Source organism: Rhinopithecus bieti, unplaced genomic scaffold, assembly GCF_001698545.2.
Source record: "Rhinopithecus bieti isolate Rb0 unplaced genomic scaffold, ASM169854v2 scaffold_33652, whole genome shotgun sequence".
In the NCBI taxonomy this organism is placed as follows: Eukaryota; Metazoa; Chordata; class Mammalia; order Primates; family Cercopithecidae; genus Rhinopithecus; species Rhinopithecus bieti.
In genome coordinates this window covers 2,883,751-2,897,427 of record NW_016814761.1, presented here as the reverse complement: position 1 = coordinate 2,897,427, position 13,677 = coordinate 2,883,751, and the positions used below count along the sequence as shown (strand labels likewise).

The 13,677-nt window shown below is 50.0% G+C and overlaps 1 protein-coding gene across 4 annotated transcripts in view; it reads left to right on the top strand.

Annotated features, from left to right (window-relative positions):
- TMCO4 (transmembrane and coiled-coil domains 4) overlaps positions 1-13,677 on the top strand; it is a 136,713-nt gene that overhangs the window by 66,221 nt on the left and 56,815 nt on the right. For all 4 annotated transcript variants that reach the window (XM_017852129.1, XM_017852127.1, XM_017852128.1 and 1 more), the window contains 4 exons: positions 439-558; positions 5,301-5,465; positions 6,290-6,426; positions 10,558-10,642. In XM_017852129.1, the coding sequence (XP_017707618.1) occupies positions 439-558; positions 5,301-5,465; positions 6,290-6,426; positions 10,558-10,642 (507 nt within the window). The remainder of the gene's footprint in view (positions 1-438; positions 559-5,300; positions 5,466-6,289; positions 6,427-10,557; positions 10,643-13,677) is intronic.

Sequence of the window (13,677 nt, the reverse complement as noted above, 5' to 3'; positions counted from 1 at the left end):
CGCCTCCCACTCCCTCAACCCCGTCATGCACAGACATTCCTGCTCAACTCCCCAAGAGGAGTTTGCTCCCCTGCTGAGACTCTTGGTCCATTTGATTCGCCGTTACTAAGTGGGGTGTGTTCTACCCCTGCAGTGTGTGGGCAGGAGAAAAGAAACAGAACCAGGGCAGAGCAATGGGTAAGAGCCTGGGCTCTGAGGTCCAAACCAGCTCTTCCACTTGGGGCTGGCCAGCCTCAGCAGCAGCTTCTTGCTTTCGTCTATAATCAGGGACAATAATGGCACCTACCTTAATGAGTTCAAACACAATGTTGGATGTTTTTCCAGGGGCAGGGCACACAGACGGCCCTCACTGTGTGCATGTGTGAACACATACAGCCACCCTGATGTTCCCTGGGGCCCCAGTCACCTCCATTCTCTTTCTCGGATCTGGGTCTTTAGGATACAAGATGAAGAAGCGAGTGGGAGCCATTGAAGAGTTCACGTTTCTGCCTCTGACGGAAGGCAGGCAGCTGCACATCACCATCGCCATCACTGGGTGGCTCGCATCCGGCAAATACCGTGAGGACCAGGAGGACCAGAAGTGGAGGGGGGTGGGCAGTGGCTGGCCTGGGCCAGACCCTGGGCTAGGTTTTTACCTGGGCTAGGGAGCAGGTATGGGGAGCCCCATTTTGCAGAGGAAGAAACTGAGGCTCAGAGAGGTGAGGTAACTTCATCTCACATCTATCTACCTGCCCATCATCTCTCCATCCATCTATCCACCTACTCAACCACCCACCCACCTGTCCATTCACCCATCCATCCATCCATCCACCCACCCACTATTTATGCTCACCCACCATTTAGCCACCTTATCTATCCATCATCCATCTACTCTCACCCTATTCCTGGTCCACACCACTAACCTGTCCTCCGACCCATCGACATCATCATCACACTTTCCACCTATCTATCCAGCGCCCACCCATCCATTAGGTCGCCATTCATCCATCCACCCTTCTACCTATCCCCCATCCAGCCACCCACTCTGTCTTCCATCCACCCACCATCTGCCCACCCTGCCATTTCATCCATCCACTTCTACCTATCCCCATCCATCCCCCGTCCTGTCCATCACCCACCATCGCCCACCATCCTTATCCACCACCCTTCTACCTATCCCCCATCCAGCACCCACGCTGTCTGTCCTCACCCACCGGCATCCTGCCCACATCTATTCTCCATCCCACCCATCCACCTACTGTCCATGTAGAATTATAAAGTACTGTACTTACCATGGTGCATATACTGAACCAGGTCTTAGGAATTCAGTGGTGAGCAGCACAGCCATGGCCTCTACTCCCACAGAACATACAGCCCAAGATAGAAGACAGACCAAGTAACTAAATGGGAGCTTTATGGATGGCACAATAGGGGAAGCACAGGGTGTTTCTGGGGAAGGTTCTGAAGGAAGTGACATTTAGGCTAAGGGCTAGCTGGGAGTTAGCCCAATAAACCAGGAGCAGAAACTGTATTCCAAGCAAAAGGACAGCAGGTGCAAAGGCCCAGTGGCTTGAAAGAACCAAAAGAGCACAGGATGGCTGCAGCAGGGAGCCAGAAGGCAGGAATGTGGGTGGAGCCAGACCACGCAGGAGCGTGTGAGCTGTGGCAAGAAGTTTGAATTTGTCCTCAGAGCAAGTGGAAGATAGCAAAGGACTTTAAGCACGTGAGTGAGAGATCAGTATGTGTTGGCTACATGACCTCAGCAGGTTATGTACCTTCTCTGTATCTCTGCTACTTCATTTGTAAAGTGGAACGAATTATTGCCACCTTCTCAGGATGCTGCAAAGATTAAGTGAGGAAATGCATGAACATCACGTGGTTTCTAGTTGGCATGACGCAAACCTTAGTTCCCTTTGCTGTTCTAATTTGGATATGCATATTTTGGGGGATTCTAGCCAGGGTGGCATTGAGGACTCACACCATGGTCCACTTGTTGCTTGGCTGACCCCTGCAAGTGCCCAGCAAGAGGCTCAACAAACAACAAACACTGCATCCCTTAGAGAAAGAGCAGGGTGGGCGCAGGAATCCTAAACGTCCCAACCTGGCCACTCAGGCATGCCCCCCAAGAGTCTCCTGGGTTCCCAAGTCTCTGACCTGAGGACAGAAGTCGCAGATCTGCCAAACCACCTAGAAGAAAGCCAGCGAAAAACGTTTAGAGGTGTCACCAGGCGCCAGGGTCTTACTGGTGTGTGACCGACAGGCCTCACCCATGCACAGAGGTCACTAGCATTCAGTGAGCGCCTCCTTCACACCTACCCTGAGTCTGGCATTTTACCAGCACAGTAGGAACTTGGTGTGGTTACCTCCTAGAAACCTCACTTCCACCCTCCAAGGTGAGGCTGTTCTGATCCTCACCTTGGAAGATCAGAGGTGGAAGAGGAACCCTGGCAGGAGAGTAGCAGATGCAGAATTCAAAGCTAGGTCTCCTGATCCAATGCCCAGGGTTTCTTTTCATTTGTTTTCATTTTACCATGCTACAGGAGGGAGCAAGAACAAGAGCCCAGGTAAAGGAATTTGCAAGTCTGGCCGGCATGGAAAGCAAACTCCTTTCTTCATTTTGCCGCCATTTGTTCAGTTTGCCCCAGGTTAAAGGTCAAGTTCATTTGTGAATGAGGAAGGTCTTCATTGAGCTCCAGCAGTCTAGTATGGTGGGGCACCCAGGGAAAGGACTGGGTAAAAGAAATATAATCAAGCTAGAGAAAGTTTCAGAAGGAAAAAATATGTGTTCCTACCTCCTCGAGAGCCAGGAAAAGAAGCCTTATCATCACAAGGTTGCTTTTTCCATGTGATAGGAATAACCAGACTTTCTTTGGCCCACCCCTTTATTAATCTTGATTATGTACAATAAAGATAAAAACTTTGTAGCCAACGACCAAGCCCTTCATATGCACTGGCTCATTTAGCTCCTCACTTCAGTCCAGGGAAGTGGCCATAATTCGCCCTCCCATTTTCCAGATGAGGAAACTGAGACTCATAAGGGGTGCCCAGGGTCACCCAGCTAGTCAGGGGCAGGGGCAGGATTCACCCCCATTCTCTCTGGCTCCACAGCCCATATTCTTGGCCATGGGACAGCACAATGCAGTAGAGCACTTTACAGTTTATACAACGCCTTTTTTTTTTTATTTTATTTTTTGTTTTATTTATTTATTTTTTTTTTTTTTTTTTTTTTTTTTTTTGTGACGGAGTCTTGCTTTATCACCAGGCTGGAGTGCAGTTGCCCAATGTCGGCTCACTGCAACCTCCGCCTCCCGGATTGCAGCGATTCTCCTGCCTCAGCCTCCTGAGTAGCTGGAATTACAGGCACATGCCACCATGCCCAGCTAGTTTTTTATTTTAGTAGGGATGAGGTTTCACCATGTTGGCCAGGATGGTCTCAATCTCTTGATCTCGTGATCTACCCACCTCGGCCTCCCAAAGTATACAACGCCTTTTATGCAGCATCTCATGTGATCCCCACCACACCCGTGAGTCAGATGTTATTATTCCATCCTTACAAATGTGGAAACCAAGGGTCAGAAGGACACTGTGCCTTGCTGTGAGTCACACCAGTGGAAGCCGTCGAGCTGGGTTCCGAACCCAGGCTGACATCAAGCCCGTGCTCCTCGCTGTCCTGGGCCCGTCTCCTCTCTCGGGGCTGACTATCACCTTATCCATAATGAGAGGCAATTGATCCCCAAGTTGTTGCTGAGCTGAGACAGGGTCCCCACAGAGGGAGGGGAGCAGCTGTAGGGTTGTCCTTGTGCAGACGTGGCACCCTGCAGGTAAGGATGAGCTTTGGGGCAGGCAGGTAGAGGCCTGAGGTTGATGCTCAGAACCTGCAGGCCACCCCAGGAAGCTGTCTCCACCCCTCCATTCCCACATGGTGTTTAATGAGCGCTTACTGTGTGTCACATCACCAGGCTTTGGGAATATAGTGTTTGATAAAACAGACTGTAGGAGAGGCACACGTCAAACAGGATGCGAAAATAGTGAATAATTACAGACTGTGATAAGAACTTATGGGGAAAAGTGGAGGGTGCATTTGATTTGTCAGAGGATCCGGGAAGGCTTCCCCATGGAAGAGACGATTGGACCGGAATCTCAAGGACAAGTGGTAGTAATCTAGGGGAACTGATGTACGACCTGGGAGCTCATGAAGGATTTTAGGCAGGAGTGGGAGAAGATCTGTGTTTTGAAAAAGTCACTTGCGCTGGGCGCAGTGGTTCACGCCTATAATTCCAGCACTTTGGGAGGCTGAGGCGGGTGGATCACTTGAGGTCAGGAGTTCGAGACCAGCCTGGCCAATATGAAACCCCGTCTCTACTAACAATACACAAAAATTAGCTGGGTGTGGTGGTGGGTGCCTATAATCCCAGCTACTCAGGAGGCTGAGGTAGGAGAATCACTTGAACCCAGGAGGCGGAGGTTGCAGTGAGCCAAGATGGTGCCAGTGCACTCCAGACTGGGAAACAAAGCAAAACTCTGTCTCAAAAAAAGAAAAGAAAAACCACTTGGGCCACAAGCAGAAATGCATGGGGGCCAGATTAGGGGCCCCTCTGTGCTCCTATCCTGAAGGCAGCCAGGTGGGCGAGGAAGGAGGGGATGAGGGTGGTGTCGTGGTTATACTTTCCAACTTGGCATTGGCCGCTACAGTGGTGTCATCTCATCCTCCTTCCATGGGTCATTTGATATTTATATTTTCTCAGTGAGAAAACTGAGGCTCAGGAAAATTGGATGACCCAGGAAGATGATAACAGAGCCGGGCTCAAACACCTCTTCCCCACATTTCTAGCTACCACCCAGGCCATGTTTGTCAAATCAAGATGCCGCAGACTCACAGCGCTACACTGCTTGTCCCGTTGTGTGCTCTCGTTGTATGTCCTGAGCAGCTTAATGCCAGAATTATTTCAGCATGAGAGAAAATAATCCTTTACATATATCATAGTTCAAACACCCTTCATTCTTATACCTACCCTATGAAGGGAGATAAACCATCTTCCCACTTCACATAGAAGCAAAGCGAGGCTCCAGGTGAGATAGTGATGTGCCCAGGGTCACCTGACTTCTAGTGAATGCAGGAGCTGGGATTCGAGCCCAGCCTGCTGACTCACGGGGCTGCACAGAGCTCTGTTAGCTCTGCTGACAGCTGCCACTCATTGGCAGGGGGTGGACCTCTTGTCTTCCAACAAGGGTGAGTGGTCCTGGTGCTGCCTGTCTGGGGTGATGGGGTGGGGCATCCTCTGCCACAGACGAGAGACTTCACCTACCTGTGATCTCCCCAGGCACCTTCAGTGCCCCGTGGGCCGCCCTGGCCCACAGCCGTGAGCAGTACTGTCTGGCCTGGGAAGCCAAGTACCTGATGGAGCTCGGCAACGCCCTGGAGACCATCCTCAGTGGTCTCGCCAACATGGTGGCCCAGGAGGCTCTAAAGTACACAGTATTGTCTGGTAAGGCCCCCCACCTGCCCCACAACAACAGCATGCCCACTGCCTTCATCCCACAGTGGTACCATAGTTTTACATGCCCAAAGCCCCCAGGGCATGCACCGTGCTGGACTCTAGGAACACAGAGAGGTTAAGGCCGCATTCCTGTCTGGGAGAAGTTTATGATCCCTATGGAGAGAAGACAGGTAAACAGTCAGTCGCATGATCTGTCTGTCAGCTATTGCTGTGCGACAAGCCACCGCAAAACTCTGTGGGATGTTTACTGTAAAGTTCAGGAGGCTGGAGTTGGCGGATCTTAGCTGGGCCTATGGATCAGCTGACCATCCACCAATCAGTGCTGGCCTTGTCTGAGGCGTCTCGGCTCTGCTCCATTTGTCTCTCATCCTCCTGCTGGGATGAGCAGGCAAGCCCATGTCAACGACGGAAGCACAAGAGGCTAGCCCTGATGCACAAGTCCATTTCAAGCGTCATATCTACTAATGTCTTTGGCAAAAAAAGCAAGTAATATGACTGAGTCTAGAAGGGATGGGCAGGGCAGGGGGCCCCACTGCAGAGTTATGAGGCAAAGTGGGAGGGTACAAGGTGTGGAGACGAATTGGGGCCCTCTCACACGTGACAAGGGCTTGAGCAGAAGGGATTGAGTCCATATATCAGAAATTCATGAGTTTCAGATTGCTTTGCTCTTTAGCAGTTCGACAATACTTGGCAAGCTTGCAGGTCCAAGTTAGAGACTGCATGCATTTGTTCCAGCATCTGTTAGCCAGTCACTTCCCTAGTAGGACCCTAGGATGGGGGCCATTCCCTTCATCACTATCTCACTTCCCCAGGCATTGTGGCTGCCCTGACCTGGCCAGCCTCACTCCTCAGTGTCGCCAATGTCATCGACAACCCCTGGGGGGTGTGTCTCCATCGATCAGCAGAGGTTGGCAAGCACCTGGCCCACATCCTGCTTTCCCGGCAGCAGGTACCTGGGAATGGCTGTGTGGGCGTGGCATGGGGCAAGAGGGGAAGTCAGGGACTGACTTGTTCACAGACATCAGCCTTAGAGGCAAGGCTACTTGGAGGAGGGGCAAGGCTACTTGGAGGTAACCCAATGGTTTTGGGGGGATGAAGAGTCCTTGCTGCCCCTCCGGTTCAAGTAATGAATGTGTCCTTGGATGAACAGTAAGAATTATAGACTCTGCAGCTCTAGCAGGTATTTAGGTGAGGACTGAATAACAAGGGCATCTGCAGGTAGGAACAAGTCTGGGGGACTCTGGCAGAAGCAAAAGTGGCTCCTGGGTGGCAGCTCTTCATTCAAGCGTTGAGGATAATCGTTGGGCTCATTGGGGCGATATTTCAGTGGAAACCTCTGACTCAGTTTGCAGTGAAGCCAGTAAAGTGAATAAGACCAGGTGCCTCAGCTGGCCACCAGTGGAATTCCCACATGCTGGTAGCCTGGTGGTCCTTCCCAGAAGTGTAAAGCTACTTTGTGATGTCATCTTCGGTGGTCTAAATACCGTGTAAAATGGTTAGGAAGAGACATCATCATAATACTGTTTAAATTTGAATCTAGTAAAGATGTCCTTACCAACAGAATAAAACTATCCCCTTCAAAATAAACTCGAGTGAATGGAGACAAAAGCTTGAGAAATAGTACCAGAAATGACTGCCTTTTCAGGATTTGTTTTGGCTGGAAGTGGGAGAAAACCCAAAATAACAATGACTTAAACAAGGTAGAAGCTTATTTTCCTGGAGAAGCCTAGCAAGGTTGCCTAACAGCCTGCTGTGGTGCAGAGGCCCAGGTTCCTGCTACCTTGTTGCTCTGTGATCTTGACCTTGTATCCAAGATGGCATCATCTGAGCTCCAGGGAGCAGGAGAAAGGAAGAACTGAAGAAGAACCAGCAAAGCCTTACAACATTTCAGTTGGTGTCTTGCTGGCCAGAGCCTAGTCACATGACCATTCCTAGCTGCCACAGAAGCTGGGAAATACAGTACTTATTCTAAGTGACGATTAACCCAGCTGAAATTCAATTACTATGGAAAAAAAGGGAGGGATGGATGCTGAGGGACGACAACTAGCAGTTCCTGCCATGCAGGTAAACTGCTTGAGAAACTGGCCACCCCCTTCAATCCCTGTGTCTTTGTCAAAAGAAACAGAAAAGTCCTTTGGCAGGCTTGACTCTAAGGCAAAGGCCAAAGTGGCATTGGCTCAGACAAGATAGAAGTTTGTTCTCTCCCAAGTAACAGTCTGGGTGTCAGCATCTGGGGCAAGCTGATGTGTTCATTTCCTACTGCCACTGTAACAAATTACCACAAATTTACCAGCTGAAAACAGATTTACTATTTTACAGCTCTGGAGGTCAAAAGGCAAAAATGCATGCCTTAGGGAGGATCCCCTTTCCTTGCCTTTGCCAGCTTTCAAAGGCCCCATTCCTTCACCATCAAAGCCAGCAGTGTAACACCTTGAAATCTTTCTATTCCTCAGCTTCCATCATCACATCACCTTCTGTCTAACTGATGCCTCCTGCCTCCCTCTTGTAGGGACGCTTGTGATGACCTTGGCTCCTCCCAGATAATCCAGAATCATCTCCCCATCTGAAGATCTTAAACTTAATCACATCTGCAAAAATCCTTTGTTGGCCTCATGGGCGAGGTGGTTCATGCCTATAATCCTAGCACTTTGGGAGGCCAAGGCAGGCAGATTGCTTTAGCCCAAGAAACCAGCCTGGGCAACACGGTAAACCCTGTCTCCACAAAAAATACAAAAATTAGCTGGATGTGGTGGCTTATGCCTGTAGTCCCAGCTGTTTAGGAGGCTAAGGTGGGAGGATCACTGGAGCCCAGGAGGTGGAAGCTGCAGTAAGCTGTGATTGCATCACTGTACTCCGGCCTGAATGACAGAGTGAGACCTTGTCTCAAATAAATAAATAACAAAGGGCCAGCCGGGCACAAGTGGCTCATGCCTGTAATCCCAGCACTTTGGAAGGCCAAGGTGGGCAGATCACCTGAGGTCAGGAGTTCAAGACCAGTCTGGCCAACATAGTGAAACCCTGTCTCTACTAAAAATACAAAAATCAGCTGGGCGAGGTGGTGTGCACCTGTAATCCCATCTACTCAGGTGGCTGAGGCATGAGAATCACTTGAACCTGGGAGGCAGAGATTGCAGTGATCCCAGATCGTGCCACTGCACTCCAGCCTGGGCGACAGAGTGAGACTCTGTCTCAAAAATAAATAAATAGGCCAGGTGCAGTGGCTCACGCCTAATAATCCCAGCACTTTGGGAGTCTGAGGCGGGTGGATTACTTGAGGTCAGGAGTTGGAGACCAGCTTGGCCAACATGGTGAAACCCTGTCTCTACTAACAATACAAAAAAAAAAAAAAAAATTAACTGAGTATGATGTCACGTACCTGTAGTGCCAGCTACTCAGGAGGCTGAGGCAGGAGGATCGCTTGAGCCCGGGAGGTGGAGGTTTCAGTGAGCTGAGATCACACCACTGCATTTCATTCAGCCTAGGCAACAGAGCAAGACTGCATCTCAAAAAAAATAATTAATTAAAATAAAATAAATAATAAATAAATAACAAAGGCCCTTTGCTGTACAAGGCAGCATTCACAGGTTCCAGGGATTAGGATGAAGACATCCATGGCAAGGCATTATTCTGTCTCCCACATGGGCAGCTTCGTAATATTGGAAGTCCAGCCTCCTTCACTCTCCTGGCCTCTCATCCTGAGCACTGGGCTTTTCTCTCTCTCTTTTTTTTTTTTTTGACGGAGTCTCACTCTGTCACACAGGCTGTAGTACGGTAGCATGATCTCAGCTCACTGCAACTTCCGCCTCCCAGGTTCACTGATTCTCCTGTCTCAGCCTCCCGAGTAGCTGGGACTACAGGTGCCTGCCACCACACCTGGCTAATTTTTGTATGTTTTTAGTAGAGATGGGGTTTCACCATGTTGGCCAGGCTGGTCTCAAACACCTGACCTCAAGTGATCCGCCCGCCTTGGCCTCCCAAAGTGCTGGGATTACAGGCGTGAGCCACCATGCCTGGCCGGGCTTCTCTCTTGTCCAAGACAGATCTTCCCGCATTACGTGTGTGTTTCAGACAGTGGGAGGTAGGGAAGTAGGGATGAGGAGTATGCCTAGAAGTCACAGCTTTTGTTTGCCTTCAGTCACTTGGCTAAGTCTCAGCCCTGTGGCCACCCCCAGCTACGGAGGAGTCAGGGAGACTTCATCTTTGGCTGGGTGGCCGCATGCCCAGTCAAACTCAGGAGTAAAGGACAAAGGGGAGAATGATATTGGGCAGCAGCCTGCAGGATTTGAATACTGTTTAACAAAGGATTTTCTACTGTGGTAAGTGGAGTGGTGTAGGGGTGTAGAATACGTGTATTGGCTCAAAACCAAGGAAAAGGAATAGACTGATAAAACCAGGCTGGGCATCCAGAGTTCATCCACTCCCCTCGTCTCCTTCCGTGTAAGCTTGTACCCAGACACCCCCAGATAACTTTCATTTTCTTTAGAGTCTTCAGATAATGAGTTGCCTTTACTAGAAGTCCTTGAGTCAGAAAATTCCTCTTTCCATCTGACTTACTACCTTATCTTATCACTTAGAGCCAATATTTTGTGCCCCACCTTCCTATCTAGAAACAGAACAGTTGTCCCTCCCTTGTCACTCTTGCCTTTTTACCCCTCACACCCGGGGGTGCCTTCTGTCTAATCTCCCCAGCTCCAGAAGGGGTCCCGCAGCACTATAGCCATTTGCCAGAAGGCAGATCAGTCCAAGGGAAGTTGCTCTTGTAATTGACTAGCCCCATCTCCTGGGGAAGATGAGATGGTGGCTGGGTAATGGTTTGAGATGAAAGGGAATTAACCCAGCCGGGGACTGCCTGTTGGCCTTGGAGGAAGCTAATTTCAGCAGCAGGTGCACTCTTGCATAAATGAGGGTCCTGACTCTGCTGATTAAGACATCAGAGCTCAGGGACCGCAACAGCACATGCATGATTCATTAGATGAGACTCAGGTAGTAAGGAATGTGCAAAGGCTGCCCTCCTCAGGCCTGATGTTTTACTAGAACTGGCTGCATTCCCTCCAGACACCTGTGTCCTTTTTCCCTTCAGGGCCGGCGACCTGTCACCTTGATTGGCTTCAGCCTGGGAGCCAGAGTCATCTACTTCTGTCTGCAGGAGATGGCTCAGGAGAAAGGTGAGCATGGATTATTGACACAGACGGAAACCCCTTCACAAGCTTGTTCCCCGGGACAGAGGTTCTGGGCCAGGGGCCATGAGCCTTGCAAAATGTGTTCCCAGTTCTTAGAAATAATAGTTAAAAGTTAAAATAGTTTAAAATCAAGAAAAATCATCAAACTTTGGAAAATTATTTTTTGTACATACATTAGAGTAGATGCAAGATGGACCATCCTGTAATAATGACACTGGCTTTTGCATCCTGATGCACTTTCTCAAGTGGGAATGAAGGTGACAAGAAGTTCAAAATCAAGGTGTCGGTAGGCCCACGTTCCCTCTGAAGGCTCTAGGGGAGGATTTTTCCTGTCTCTTCCAGCTTCTTGTGGCTGCCAGCAGTCCTTAGCATTCCTTGACTTGTAGACACGTCATTCCAGTCTCTGCCTGTTGTCTTCTCTTCTCTCATAAGGACAGACAGTCATTGGATTTAGGGCCCACTCTCATCCAGGGTGATCCCCTCTCAAGATCATTTACTTAATTATATCTGCAAAGACCGTTTTATCAGATAAGGTCATATTCACAGGTTCTAGGTGGACATATCTTCTGGGAATTCACCATTCAACCACACACAGACACCTTTGGGAGTGTGTCATGCTTCCAGTGTCATCCTTTCTGTGCAAGGCAGTAAAAAGCTTGAGGGCCCCTGCTCCTGGCCTTGGGTAGGTGAGGTCTCCAGGGCAGAATGCTGGTTTTGGACAGATCTGCCAGCAGGGACTGCCTGTAGGAGGGGCTGGCTGGGAAAGTGAGTTGCCGAGCCTGGGGCACCTGGAGTGGTTCACTGCTCCTGGGACATGAGCTCACCTTCTCTCAGTGGAATGTAGCAGTGGCAGGACTCTGAAGCCAAGAGAAGGAACTCAGAAAGAAATTGCTGAACCTAGGAGTGGAGGGTGGATGGGAGAGAAGTGTTGGAACTTAATATGATTTGGCTGTGTCCTCACCCAAATCTCATCTTGAATTGTAGCTCCCATAATCCCCGCATGTTGTGGGAGGGACGTAGTGGGAGGTAATTGAATCATGAGGGCAGGTTTTCCCCGGCTATTTCTGTGATAGTGAATAAGTCTCACGAGATTTGATGGTTTTATAAAGGGCAGTTCCCCTGCACGCATTCTCTTGGTTGCTGCCGTGTAATACATGCCTTTGCTTCTCCTTTGCCTTCCACCATGATTGTTATTTGTTGCTGCAAAACAGTCTCTCCAAACACGGTGGCCAAAAGCAGCAATAACTGATCATTTCTCACAATTCTATGAGTTGACAAGACCGTTTCCCTTTCCTGCCTGGGCTTAGTCATACAGTTGTAGTCAGAGCTGGAACACCCAGAAGGTCCAAGTTGATCTCACTCATGTATCTGGTCATCGGTGCTGGTTGTCGGCCAATGCAGACTCCTCCCTGCTCTCCAAATCTGCTTCTCCCGGGGAAGCCTTTGAAAAGTTGCCATCCTCTCTGCTGTCATCATTTTGCTTCTTTCTTTGTCATCTTTCCCTCTCTGGCAGCAAACCATCTATCTACAGGGCTCATTACCTAGAGAGATATAGTCGTATTAATAGAACTGATTCTTCGTTTAGGGGAGAAGGCATGTCTCTGCCTCCAGTTAGCATAAATGCTATGTTAACTTAAGATCGTTAGTACAGCCAAGCCTTTAATTCCCCTGCCAAACAAATTGAATTAATTACCATTAACCATTTGGCTGTGGTAACCGGAAGTGAGGTCGACTATCAGCTGTCCCCAGAATGTGAGGCTGGAAACTGGAAAGAGGGAAGAGGAAGGCAGGTGGCCTCTTGGGTGACAGGGCTGGTTAGTGTGACACTGGGAAGTTCCTGCACTACAGCCTTTTGGGGGATGGTTCCCAAAGCAGCTTCCTTCCGGCATCTTTCCTGCTTGCTGCTCCCACCCCTGGATCCTCATGGCCCATGGGTGAGATTTGGGGTTTTGGTATTAGGCAGACCTAGATTTGGCTCCTAGCTTTGCCACTGAGTAGCTGTCAGACCTTGGGCTAGTCACTTAACCTCTCTGGGCCTCCGTTTCCTCAAAGGATATGAGCTTTGTGCACTTATCTCAAAGGATCATGGGGGGGTGACATAATGTGGAAGTTCCCTGGCCCCAATTTGGGTACAGTCAGTAAATGTCTTCTGAATTCCAACCTGAGGACCTACCATGCACAGGGAACCATGGTGAGTGTTGTACAGATGTCAGAGCTTGTCATTTTGTTTCCGCTCTCTAGCCCCACATTAGACATGAACTCCAGGTAGGCAGGGTCTGCCTTGAGCCCTGCCGCCCCCACCCCCAGTGCCCACCACAGTGTCCAGTGCACTGTGAGTGGTCAGGAAGATGGAGGAGCTGGACTTTGGGTGAGGGAATAAGGCATGTGCTGCTGTGCCCATGAGCTAGTGTAGACCCACCAGGTCAAAGGCAGGCTGTGTTCAGATCACATTCCTTCCTCACCGCAGCCCCAAGAGGGAGGTTCCGCCAGTCTCCCTGCTTCAGATGAGAAAACTGAGGCTGAGAGGTGAAACCATGAGAATCCTAAGTGCCAGGATTCAGGCCCAGTGAGTCTGGCCCTGGAGCCCTATGCTGTATTTGGCAGAGGGCAGCTGGACTAGGGTAGGGCATCCCAGAGGGTCGGCCAACACGGCCAAAGGTGGGGCTCTCAGGGATGTCTAGAAATGGTGGCATCTGGTGTCTCTGCAGCCCACGTAAGAGGCCCCCCACCTGGGGTGGTAGGAAATGCTAACAGGTGAGGGTGGGAGCCTGGCACTATGCCAGGCTAAGGAGTTGGAAACAACTGATTCAACGCTGGGGAAAGATTGAGGTCTTTAAACTGTGGAGTGAATGAATAATGGAGTGGATCTTGCCAAGGAGGACCTGGGGGCGCTGGTGCTGGGTACCCTACAGTTCACACACACACACACACACACACACACACACACCTGCACACATTGATACACGCATCTGCACACACTCACACGGCAGCAACTCGGCAGATCCCAAGGGCCTCTAACG